This window comes from Cavia porcellus, unplaced genomic scaffold (assembly GCF_034190915.1).
Source record: "Cavia porcellus strain 051 isolate PalLab524CR breed Dunkin Hartley unplaced genomic scaffold, mCavPor4.1 scaffold_18, whole genome shotgun sequence".
In the NCBI taxonomy this organism is placed as follows: domain Eukaryota; kingdom Metazoa; phylum Chordata; class Mammalia; order Rodentia; family Caviidae; genus Cavia; species Cavia porcellus.
In genome coordinates, this window is record NW_026947501.1 from 18069460 (window position 1) to 18082951 (window position 13492).

The following is a 13492-nucleotide window of genomic DNA, read 5'->3' on the forward strand; positions in this document are numbered from 1 at the left end:
ATCCTTTAATATGCTTTGTAGTGCTTTGGTTTAGTGGTCATGAATTCCTTCAGTTGTCCTCTTGTCATGGAAGTATCTTATTTCTCCGTTACTTCTGAAATATAGTTTTGCAGGGTACATTAATCTGGGTTGAAATTGTTTTGTTTCAGGACTTAAAATACTTCACTCCAAGCTCTTCCTGACTTTATGGTCTCAGTTGAGAAGTCTGCTGTGATTCTGATGTAGGTGATCTGTTTTTCTTCAATAGTGTTAATAAGCTGTTCTTGTGCTGTCTTTCTGGGATCTTGATCATTATATGTCTGGGTATAATTTACTTTGGTTATGGCTATTTGGAGTTCTATATGCCTCACTTTTCTGTCTGCCAGATCCTTTTCTCATGCTTGGGAAGCTTTCTGCTATTATTTCTATAAATAATCTCTGTATGTCATTTGTGTTGACTCTTGTTTTTTCACTGACACCTATCATTCTTAAACTATTTTTCTTTGCATCGTGTTGCAACCATTGAATTATTATTTCCTGGTCCCTTTGTTATTTTTAAGAGCTCTTTCCTTTCACAATTGCTAGCTGCTATCCTGTTTTGAAGGTCTGAAAGTTAATCTTCAGTTTCTTTCAAGCAGTTCTGCCAGCTTTAAATGTTGTATTTAATTTCCTGGATATCTCTTTGAGTCTGTTTCACGCATTCCAATTCTTCTCTATATTGTTCACTCAAGGTTTCCCTCATTATCCTATGCTCTTTTTAAAAAATGTATGTCTTCTTTAGATATGCTCAGCAACCTTTTTATCATGTTTGTCATTTCTTTTAGCTGAGATATTTCTGATCTGATTTTTTTTTTACAATATCATGAGGTAGTTTCTTTACTTCAGTTGCCATCACCCCAGAAATTTCAGGTGTGAAACTTCCTCTTTCTTCCATATCCATGTCTCCTGGACTTGTTCTGTTTGGGCTGTAGGTCTAAGATTGGATTTTGCTCCTTTGTCTTGACATTTTCCTGACAGATTGTGATGTCCCAGGCTTCCCATGTTCACTATCCATCCGTGGTGTAGGGGGATGGGTCAGGCACCTGGGTTACTCCTAACCCAGGTTCCCTAGAAAGCAGTGAGAGTGCTGAGTGGGCTTCTCCAAGGCATGGCTGACCAGTTCTCTTGGCCAGCACTGACTACCTTCAGGAGAGTCCTAATGGAGGCCTGTGTGCATGCCAGGGCTGGCTGCTTCTCCAGTTCTTTTTAAACTCTTCTAAAAAACTGAAATGGAAGGAACTCAACCAAACTCTTATTATACAGAAGCATTATCGTGATACCAAAACTACACAAAAATACAACAGCAAAAAGAAATTCATAGACCAATATCCTTGATAAACATATGTGTAAAAAATCTCAATAAAGTACTAGCAAACTGAAGCTGAGCTTGATAGTGCATCCCTGTAATGCCAATACTGAGGTGGCTAAGGTAGGCATACTGCCATGAATTTGAGGATAGCCTAGGTTACATAATGAGTTCAAGGCCAACCTGGACCATATAATGATACCTTGCCTCAAAAACAGAAGAAATAAAACTAGCAAACCAAACTCAACAGCACATCAGAAGATCATGTATGATCAACAAGTTGTATTCATACCAGAATTGTAAGGATAGTTCAAATAATAAATAATAAGTGTTATACAACACATCAGTAGGATGAAGAATAAAAGCATATGCAGAAAAAAGCATTTAAGATTCAAAATTTCTTCATGATACAAATTTCAACATATTGAGTATAAAATACATCTCAAAATACTGAAAGCTATAGATGACAAACCCACAGCCAATATCATACCAAATGGGGAAACCCTAAAATGATCTTCTCTTGTATCAATAAGACAAGGATGTCCACTTTTACTATTCTTATTTAATAAAATATTAGAAGTCTTAAGGGAAAGAGAGGGCATTTAGATTGGGAAGGAAGAAATTATCCATGTTTTCAGATCACATGATTTTATTCATAGAAAAAAATATTCCCATCTTAAAACTGATGAATCCAGAAAGTTACAGGTTACAAAAAACAACATCGAAAACACAGGAACATTTCTGTACACCAGTGATGAATGTGCTGAAAAAGGATTCAAAAATCCCATCCACAACAGATAAGAAAACAAAATATTTAGGAATATGTTTAACAAATAAAGTCAAGTATCTGTAAATAGTAATTATTAAAAAAAGAGCTAATGAAAGAAATAATGGAAGACACAGAAATGGAAATTTATCCTGTGTTCATGGATTAGGATTATTGTTAAAATGACTATCCAGCCAGAGATTTAACTGAGCAGGATAAGTGCCTGCCTAGCAAGTATAAGGTTGTGAGTTCAATCCGTGGTACAAAAACAAAAAACCAAAACCAAAAACACCCCACCCAGTCCAAATTGATCTGTTGATTCAATGTAATTCTTATTAAAATATTATTATCTTTTGTCACAAAAAATTCATAAATTCATATGGAAAAATAAAAGACGCAAAAAAAAAAACCCCAAAATTATTTTAGGAGGGAAAAGCTGGAAGCTTCACAATGCCTGAAATCACAATATACTTCAGAGTCATTTTGTTCAAAAAAAAATAGTGGCGTAACAACAGACACATAGACCAATAGAACAGAATACAGTACATAGAATTTACCCCATGTACACAAAAGAAATTTATTTTGACAAAGTCAGCAAGAACATAGAGTGGACAAAGTATAGACTCTTCAGTAAATTATGCGATAAAATTGAATATGCACATGGCTGCCACTGGCTCATGAGAAGGAGTGGTTTGGCTTCTTGATCCTCTTCCCAGCCTATATAGATATCACTGGCTCACCACTTGAAATTCATAGTTTGAGAAGTGTCTCTTCATTTGGATTACCTATTTTTTGAGTTTTTTCAAGGGGATCTAATATTTTGTGTTCTTCATATATTATATGTGTTAGTTTTTTGTCTGTGGAATAGGTGGCAAGTTTTTTTTTTTTTAACGCATTCTATACTGTCTCTTCATTGTGTTGGTTGTTTCATTTGTGGTACAGAGGCTTTTAATTTGATATGATCTCATTTTTTTGATGCCAAGTATTATTTCTTGTGCTGTTGGGGTTCCGTTTAGAAAGTCTTTGCCTATGTCTGTGTCTTCAAGAATTGTACTTAATTTTCTAGAACATTGCTTTATATTACCATTTAGATCTTTGACACATTTTTATTTTAGTTTAGTACATTGTGAGATGTTTGGGTTTTGATTTTTCTGAATGTTGATACCCAGTTTTCCCTGCACTATTTCTTAAAGAGGCTATCTTTCTTCCAGTGCAAGGTTTTGGCTCTTTTCTCAAAGATCAAATACCTCTATCTGGGGTTGTTTCTGCTTTTTCTATTTTGCTCCATTGATCCAAATGCCTGTCTAGTGTTAGTACCATGCTGTTTTAATTGCTAGCTTTGTAGCATAACTCCAAATCTAGGATTATGATATTGCCTGCTTTGCTTTTGTTATCCAGGATTGTTTTTGCTATTCTGGATCTCTTCTAATTGCAAATAAATTTTAGAATTCTTTTCTCTAGCAGTCAGAATGACACTAATATTCTGACAAGGATTGCACTAAATCTGTATAACAACTATATCCTTGGCCCTTGTTAAGGATTCTTGCGTCTGTTTATTAGACAATTTGGCCTATAATTTTTTTATGATTGAATGTATGTCTGGTTTGGGGGGAAGGATAATATTAGCATCTGAGAATGATTTAGAAATACTCTCTCCTCAAGGTCATAAAGAGAAGATCTTCTCTGAAGTTCCTGTAGAATTTAGCTGTGAATCCATCTTGTCTTGGGCTTTTCTTAGTTGTTTTTTTTTTTTTTTTTTCATCTTCTATTTAATTGCCTGCTATTGGATTGGTCAAGATTTTTAAGTCTTCTTGGTTCAGTTTTTGCAATTTATATGTGTCTAGGAAAGCATTCATTTCATCTGAGTTCTCCAGTTGTTTGGCGTATGTGTTTATAAAGTGGTGGCCAATAATCCACATTTCAACAGTGTCTGTTATGATTTCACTTTTTTCATTTCTAATTGCATTAATTTGTCTTTTCTTTCCTTTTTGGGGTAAGATTGGCTAACAGTTTGTCTAACTTATTCTTTTAAGAAACCAGCTCTTTGATTCAATTCATTGTATCGTCTTTATTATCTCCATCTCATTAGTTTCTGTTCTGATCTTTGTAATTTCCTTCCTTGCACAAGTTCTGGGGTTCTCTAAACCTTGAGATGGATTGTTAGGTTATTTTGGGGGGCTTATTCTATTTTTCTGACGTAGACATTCACTGCTATAAGGTAAGATTACTTTCATTGTGTCCCAGAAGTTCTGATATGTTGCACTGGCACTATCATTTAATCCTAGCAACTGTTTTATTTTTTTCCTTAGTTTTCTCTGTGACCTATTGATTGATCACGAATGTGTTGCTTAATTTTCAAATTTCTGGATATTTACCGTGGTTTCTTTTGCTATTTATTTCTAGTTTTATTACAGTGTTATCTGGTATTATGCATGATATAATTTTGATTCTTTTGCATTTCCTTAGGCATGTTTTATTCATTACTATGTGATCTATTTTGGAGAAAGTACCACGTGTAGCTGAAAAGAATGTGTTTTCTGTTGTTTGGTGGAACACTCTATATACCTGTTTTTCACTTGTCCGAAAGTTTGGTTCAATTTTGACATTTATTTCTTGACTTCTTTGTTTAGTTTATCTATTTGTGATGGGGGAATGAAGATTCTGCACTATAATCACAGTGATGTATATCTGATCTTTTATGTCCACTAGAGTTTGTTTTAGGAAGTTTAGTACACAGTGGTTTGTTGCATACATGTTAGTAACTGCTTTCCATTGAATACAGTGGAACCTCTGTTAATGAACTTAATTCTGTCCACGTTTCTGGTCATAAACAAAATTGGATGAGACCCAAATAAAATTTCCTCATAAGGTCAACAGTGAACCTAATGATTGAATTTGATTTTGGTTCTCATCCAATATGATTTGCAACTAGAATCATGGAAAGAAGTAAATTCATGAACTGAGGGACCACTGAAGTTCCAATAATCAGTATATAATGTTCTTTTGAATCCTCTTTTCATCATCGTGGCTTAAAACTCACTTTGAAAATAGGATAGTTGTGCTTGCTCTTTTTTTGGTTCTGTCATGTGGAATATTCTTTTCAATCCTTGGATTTTATGTATAAAATTCTTTTTGTGTTGAATGTGTTTTGTATACAGTATACTGTTGGATTTTGTTTCTTGATCCATTCTATTAATGTGTGTCTTGACTAGTGAGTTGGGTTCATTTATATTGTGTATAAATGATTAGTATTGACTTATTTCTGTGACTCTATTAATTTCCTGTTGCTATATGACTTTTTTCCCCCTTCTACTTAATTTCTAGCCCTAACTGATGTATTCCTTTTATTGGACCTTTTGGTATTTCTATCTTCATTGTCACGTTGGAGGATATCCTTCAGCATTTGTGTGTGTTGGTTGGTATTAATGAATATCTTTAGGTCTTTGTTATAGAAGTATCTCAGTTCTCCATCAATTTGAAAATAACTTTGCAGAATACAACAGTCTGAATTTACAAACTGTTTTCTCTAAGAGCCTGACCCTTTTCATTCCATGCTCTCCTTGCCTTTAAGGTATTAGAAATCTGTTGTAAATATAATGTTTTTCCTTTATAGGTGATTTCTCTAGCAGCCTTTAGATTTCTGTTGATGTGTTGTATTTCTTTTTCTTATAATGGCTATTCAGGGTTCTGTATGTTTCACTTATGTTTATATTTCTCTTTCTACCTGAAAAGTTTTTTGCTATTGCTTGTATAAACAAGTTTATGTCCTTTGTATTGTCTTCTGAGTTTTTGCTAATTCAAATTACTTTTATATAAGTCATCCGGGAGCTTTTGGGTCCATTTTCTTGTCACCTTATTCTTTTTAAGCTATCTCTCATTAATTAATCATTGACCACAGCACTGTCCTCTGGATCTGACACTGTTCTCACATTGTTTCTGCTACCTGTACTTTCAGACTTGTTTTTAAGTCTCCTGGATTTCTAATTGGAACTTCTTTTTGACTCTCATTCTTTTCTATGATGGGCATTCATGTTTTGCATTGCTTTCCTTAGTTCTTCTAGCTGTTTATTTGTGTCTTCTTTGGACTCAGGGATCATTTGTTTCATTATGTAATTACTAATCTTTAAGTTTACCAAGCACCATATAGACTCTTCTACTTACATTGGTGCCCTTTAAGTCCTATCTGCTGTGTAATTTATGGTTTCTTCTCCCTCTGTGCCCCTTGTCCCAATTTTCGGGGAGTTGCAAGTTTTTGGAGGCATTTTGTTGCTGTTTTTTTTTTCTTCATATTTCTCATTTTGTTTGTAGTGGGATTTCCACATTCTTTGGCCCAGTGCCCCATTCTTTGGGAGCAAGTCACAGAATTGTTTATGACCCTGTCATCCTCCCATCCTCGATATCAGGCAATTCAGGTACTGCCATAGAGAGAAAACTAACTGCCAGTCCCTACTATGTTGTCTCTGATGGTACATTTAGCACAACAATGGCATCAACTGCCAACTGGATATTGACAAATCCTAGGAACCACTCATAAACCCATCACCAAAACAAAGTGGACTCTAATTTTGGTGAAAGAAATTAAGCTCCCCTTATATTGAGCTATAATAAGAGCACTAATTTCTACTGGATTCTGGCAGCAGTTCCAGAGCTCAAACATATCACTAGGTTATATTTCTTCTTCAGGATTGCCCTTCCTGACAATTACTCCCGGCAAACTTGGGCCCCCACAAGAGAACACAGACACCGTGATCTTTCTGTTGTGAGCACAGGCCTCCCAGGGACCCCTGGTGGTCCTTATTTAGCTCTTATCCTCTACACGTATCTCCAACTCTGTTTTTCACCCAGTGGTAATGTGTCACTTCAGTCCTGTGGGAAATTCTCCCTCAATGTTAGCTTCTTTTTCTGTCAGGTTCACCTGTAGGTTATCAACTCTGTTGCCCTGTGCTATGGAGAACTCTGGGAATGGAGGTAGGGCATGTGATTTCTGGGTTTTCCTGGCACTGATGTGGGCCCTTAGGGCATCAATGCTGGGTGGGGTGGGGTGCATGTTTCCTCTTGGGTCTAGTTCAGGGTCTGGTAGATGTCAGTTGGATGAGGAGGCATATGCTTTCTGTGTACTCCTTTGGCACCAGTCTCTGGGGGTAGGACAATACCATCAACTGGAGCAGTGCACATGCTTCCTGGATCCTCCTACTCTGACACAGGGATCTAGTGGGCTGCAGTATCAGAAGCAGGTGGTGCACAAGTTTTCCATGTTCATGTGGGTCTGAGGCTAGTGGGAACTGCAGCATTCTAACTTGTGTCATGTATGCTACTAGTTCCTCTTATATCATTGAAAACAAAGGTTATGCTATTATCTTTTTTTGAGAATGTTTTCTGTTTATGTCTTATACTCTGATAAATACTTTGAAGATAGTGATACACTATATATTAATTATTGTTATTCTCTTACTTTGTTATGAAATTGTGTTTTTTATAATATAAAGAATTCCTGACAAGCAGTAGGCCTTCAATAATTTTTGAGTGAACAGCAACCAAAAAACTTCAAATTGTAATGTGTCCCATAAAGAGGTACAAATACTGTTTTTTAAAATAAAATTTAAGACAAGGAGAATAAAAGAGAATGTAACATGAAAAGGAAATACCTTAAAAGTCTTTTTCTTGTAGAATGGGAGAATTTACCGTTATATAAATGTTCCTTCTGAGAACAAATATAAATTGGGATCAAAAAATTTAAATTCTATGTTTTACTTTAAATTACATATGTACTACCTAAGTAATACCTAAGTAATAATATACTTAGATATATAATGACACTCACTCTAAGAATCAGGGAAGTCCAGAGAAAGAATGGACTGTTTCAATACTATACCCCTTCTTCATTTTAACTTACACCCGGATTAGATTAAGTTATTTGCCCTTGGTTCTTTTGATTTAAATAGAATAAGTGTAAATCCTCTCTGTAGGAATCTAGCATCATTGGATTCTGTGTAACACTTTGGATTGAAAGTACAGAATTCAGTTAAATCACCAGGAAAGCCAAGAGGTAGGTAACACCATGCCATCTAAAACAAGGGAATCATAAGTTTATAGGTAATCCAGGTATGAGGCATTGGTAAACAAAGACCACTGTACTTTGATAAATGTTTGTTTGTTTTTGATGTTTAGTTTCAAGGAACATATATTCTATGAAGTAACCTCAGGAAATAAAAGGTTTACTATAAAGATTCCAGAATTGCGATTCAGATTTTCTCATGAGCCACCCTTATTTTTCTACCAGTTGTATTATGTGTCTTTTTCAGTCTCCTTTTTACTTTGTCACAGCATACAAGATCAATACATAAAAATTTACCTTATTTCCACAAAGAAGTACATATAGAGAAGCCACAAAATACAGCATTTAGAGCTATGTAAACACCTGTTCTCACATGAGTGCAGCCTCCACCCTTATCTACATCCCATGCAGAAGTGGTACATTTGTTACAACTGATGAACCTACATTTACACATCAGTATTCACTCAGGATATTAATTTGTATTAGTTTTTGCTATTAGTGTTGTGCCTTCTCTTGGTTTTAGCAAATATACAATGACATACCTTATTGGAGAATTTTCATTGATCTAAAAATTCTCTGTACTTGGCACCAGGGATTACCTCAATTGTTCAAGCACTTGCTTGGTAAGCACAAGGTTGTGAATTCAACCCCCGGTGCCAAAAGAAAAAAAAATTCTCTGTACGCTACCCATTCACTGCTCTTTTCTTCCTATCCTGGTCTTTTTACTGTCTCTAGAGTTCTACCTTTCCAAAATCTCACATACTTAGAATTGCATAACATGTAGCCTTTCAGACCGGCTTCTTTCTTCAGTTATAATGCATAATGTATTTATTTATGTATTTATGTATATATTTTTATTAATAGTTCATTTTTTAAGTGTTGGATTCATTGTTGGCAGTACCACAGTTTAGGCATTCATCTACTGAAAGACAATATGGCTGCTTCCAAGTTAGGGCATTTATGAATAAAGCTGTTATAAACACCAGTGTATAGAATTTTACATGAATATAAGTTTTAAACTCTTTAGGTAAATACAAAGGAATGCAATTTCTGAGAAATATGGTTAAGTATATGTTTAGTTTTTTAAAACACCATCAATGTTTGCATATTGAAATTTCAGCATTGAATAAGAATTCCTGTTGCTCCACATTGTCACTAACATTTGATATCAATATTCTAGACTTCTGTCAACAGATACATAGTAATATTTCCTTGTTGTCTTAATTTGAATTTCACTACATGACATAAGCATCTTTTCATATGCTCTGGGTTTTTTGAATTTTGGAAATTTTATATACATAATATATATAATATATTCCTAAAATATAAGACCTTGGAAAAGTCAAAAGCAAATGGCATACTTAATAACTACTACTGAAAGAGGTAGTTATTAAATAAATAAATGGAGAATTGAGATTCTCCTAATAAATGGAGCAGATATATTAATATCAAATAAAATAAACATTAAGGAAAAGAATACTACTAAAACTCTATGCCTCTTAACTAAGATTTAATTCACTGAACATATAATTCTAAAGCTGTGGTGTACATAATACAATCTTTATCAATACCATACAAAATGGACAGAACTAAAGAGAAACAGGTAAATGCAGTATCAAAGGGAGAGGTTTTATCTACTGTTTTCATTAATTGAGCAAGCAAATAAAATAAATATAGTTTTGAATGAAATATATTTTAAAAAGTTGAACCAAGGCTTTTTTTTTTTTTTTGAAACCACGAATCAAACTCAGGACCTTGTGCTTGGCAGGCCAGGCACCTTGCTGCTGAGTTATATCTCCAGTGCCTAAGAGACATATTTTGAACACTGAACTCAGCCAGAGAATGCTCATTTTTATCAAAATACACAGAACATTTATTAGAACTCATGCAGTTAAATAAAGTAAAAAAAGTAAAAGAATGTAATCACACATAAAGATCACGTTCTCTGACCAAAATAAACTTAGAAGTACTTTAAAGAATTAAAAAACATGTTTGCATGTCATACATGGATCAAAAAAGAAACCTTAATTAAAACTTGAAAATATTGAAGACATGAGAATTAAGACAGTTTTCTAGAACTTATAGGGCATATTTACGTGGGCAATTTGTAACATCTTTTAAAAAAATTAGTGTATTTTTGCAGTACATCATAGTTACATTCTTTTGGGAGGATTGGTATGTGGATTGAGCTTATCTTGTTTATGTAACTATCATAACCTCTTTGGTTTAGGCCCACAATAGTTTTTTGTTTTGTTTTTGATAAATTGACAATTGATTGTAAAATGGAAATGGAAAGGACTAAGAAAAACTTAAGCAGTTCTGAAGAACAACACACCTAGAAGACTTGACAGTACTAATAATCCAACCTTTTATAAACCTATAACTGACAGTGATACTGATCCAAGAATAGACAAGTAGAATCAAAGTAGCCAGAAACAAATACTGCATGTACTCTGGCCACTTGATTTATGACAAAGTTGATACTTTAGTAACAAATAGGAAGAATAATCTTTTAAAATAAATGTTTCTGGGTCATTTGCAAATCTGTGTGGCAAAACATTTTTTAAAAACTGCTCATGTTCAAAAATTACTTCTAGATGGATTAAGATCTAAGTAAAACACAGGAAGTCTCTTCATGACCTTAGTGTATGGCAAACTTTTTTTTTTTAAAGAGTATCTAAAATACAATAAAGAATTTAAAAATAGATAAACTGGAATATGTTAATAGTAAACATCTATTCAGCGAGAGTAATTTAAATGTTATTTAAAAAGCAAAAAGCTAACGCAAGAGGGAGGAAATGTCTGCATATCCAACCAAAGATGTTCAGCAGGAAGCCAGGCATGATGGCACACACCAATAATCCCAGTACTTAGGAGGGTTAGGCAAGAGGATCACCAGGAATCTGAGGCCAGTGCTACATAGTGAGTTCAAGGCAGGCCTGAACTTCTTAGCCAGAGCCTATCTTAAAAATAAAGGAACAAACAAAATTAAAAGATTTACAAAAGGAGTAAGTGAAGCACTCTGAAATTTACAAAAAAAAGGATAATAACTCAACAGAACAATGGGAATGTTTTTGAAACAGCACTTCATGAAAGATAAACCCAAATTGCCAATAAACATATAAATAATAGTCAATTCATGGATCATCAATGAAATAGAAATTAAATTCAATCATTTACTATTGTTACTCACCCCCAATGAATTCAACAATTTACTACCACTATTATCCCTCTCCCAAGGGAAAAAGTAGTGGTGGTGGGGCTTGGAATTTAGTTCAGTGACATAAGCACGTGGCCATGAGTTTGATCCCCCGTACAAAAAAATATATACATAGTGGTGGTAGTTAGGGGATGGAGCATACATAAAGTTTTGGAAAGCATTAGGATAAAATGTAATTCTTGTGTCCTGAAACAAACTTCTACAGTTTACTCTTGACTAATCTTTAGAAGTATCTACAAAAGCTGGATATATGCATGCATTATAAAATCCAGCAGTTCAAATCTTAAGTATCAAACCTAAAAAAGTAGTACTTAAATTCACAAAGGACTTATAGGTGAATGTTTACGTATTGCCAAACTAGAAACAGCCCAAATGTCTACCTGTGACAAAATAAATAAACTGGAAGATAATAGAATTATATATATATATATATATATCAGCATGAATGAATTTTATAAATGTAATATTAAGTGAAATAAAGTTACTCCACTGCCCACAAAGACACACATGGTCATCTTACACTTTCTACAGTGTGTACATATATACGAGTGCCCTTACTTGTTGAGAAGGATGCATAATGGTCTTCAAAATCAGCATTAATTTACAGTGATAAAAGGCAAAATTGCATATCTTTTAGAGGTATGAGAAGGGGGGACAAAGTAGTTCTTTGAGGTGCTAAAATAATTCAGTTTCATGATTTGGATCCAGTTATATCTATATAGTCACTTAAGTCAAAACTCTTTGAGTTGAATGCTTATATTATGTATATTTCCCAAAATTTATTTATACTTTAGCATTTATTATATACTTACACATATTCCCATGATACAAACAATATTTAGCCTTTTAAAGGAAATACTGTGGTCAGCTCATCTACTCATACAGACTGGATGAAACAGTGCTCAAAGTTACTTTTCTGTACTATGCTATCTAAGTAGTATAAATACTCACTTTTGGCATTGTTGCAGTAAACAGATCTCTTTTTTTTATTCTTTAAAAATTGTAGCTACTTTTTTTGTGTGTGTGGTACTGGGCTTTGTGCATGCTAGGCAAATGCTCTACCACTGAGCTAAATCTCTATCCCATAATAATAAAATTTTTAAAAAATCAAACTACTAATCAGAGAGAAGCAGTATTATGCCATTGTCTTGGTTACTTTTCTCTCATTGCTAACACAAAATACCTGACGCCCAAACTTAAGGAAGGAGAGGTTTATTTAGCTTACAGTTTGTGGAGGTTTCAGCCCATAATAAGCTGGCTCCAAAGCAGGGTGGCATGGCATAGAGGCAACATTTGAAGGTGGCAGAAAACAGCAAAAGTAGCAAAAGCCAAAGTGGTGGGGAGAGAACAAGGCTCTTCTCCTCCATTATAGTGTAAGCAGGCTACTACCCCCAGCTCCCATTCCCCGACCCCGGCAGGTGTATCAATCACAAAATCTCTGAAGACTTCCTCTTGCATAGGCTCAGAATGTTTGCCAAGAGAAGACCTTAGCCTTCTGCTGAGTCACTTATACTTCTCAAGTTGACACAATGTATCAACCATAACGATCCATCTCTTGTCAACTTGACAACCAGACACATTTCTAAAACAAGTCTCCACAGACATGCTTATTATTATTATTTTATAATTTGAACATTATAACATAGGTTTAACAATTTATAAGAACCAGTATTAAGTCTATCTACATTAACACCATAACATTCCTCCTCTGGGCCCTCAAAGACTTACGCACATCCTTTTATGCAAAAGGCATTTAGTCCATCTGTAAGAGCTGCCAAAGTCCTAACAGTTTCAGTATTGCTGTGAGGTCCAAGTCCCAAGTCTCCTCTGAGATATAAGGCAAACACTCAGCTGCAAGCCCCTGGATAAATGAAAACAAAGTTTAAACACTTCCAACATACAATGGCACAAAATAAACATTTTCATTCCAAAAGTTATAAACAGGAATACAAAGAATTGGGATACAAAGCAAGTCCAAAATCCCCCAGGGCAAACAAATCCTATAGTTCCATGTGCACCATTTGAGGCAATCTATGGCAAACTGTGAACTCCAAAGGGCTTGAGTGATTCCACCCCTAAGGCACTTCTGGTTGTTATAGCTCCCACAGCTTCTCTCTTAGGGCCACT

The 13492-nt window shown here is 34.6% G+C and overlaps 1 protein-coding gene across 7 annotated transcripts in view; it reads right to left on the bottom strand.

Annotated features, from left to right (window-relative positions):
• Wdpcp (WD repeat containing planar cell polarity effector) overlaps positions 1 to 13492 on the bottom strand; it is a 313989-nt gene that overhangs the window by 15236 nt on the left and 285261 nt on the right. For all 7 annotated transcript variants that reach the window (XM_063229505.1, XM_063229504.1, XM_013150055.3 and 4 more), the window contains one exon: positions 1 to 13226. This exon is cut by the window's left edge and continues 15236 nt beyond it. In XM_063229505.1, the coding sequence (XP_063085575.1) occupies positions 13157 to 13226 (70 nt within the window). In that variant the 3' untranslated portion in view covers positions 1 to 13156. The remainder of the gene's footprint in view (positions 13227 to 13492) is intronic.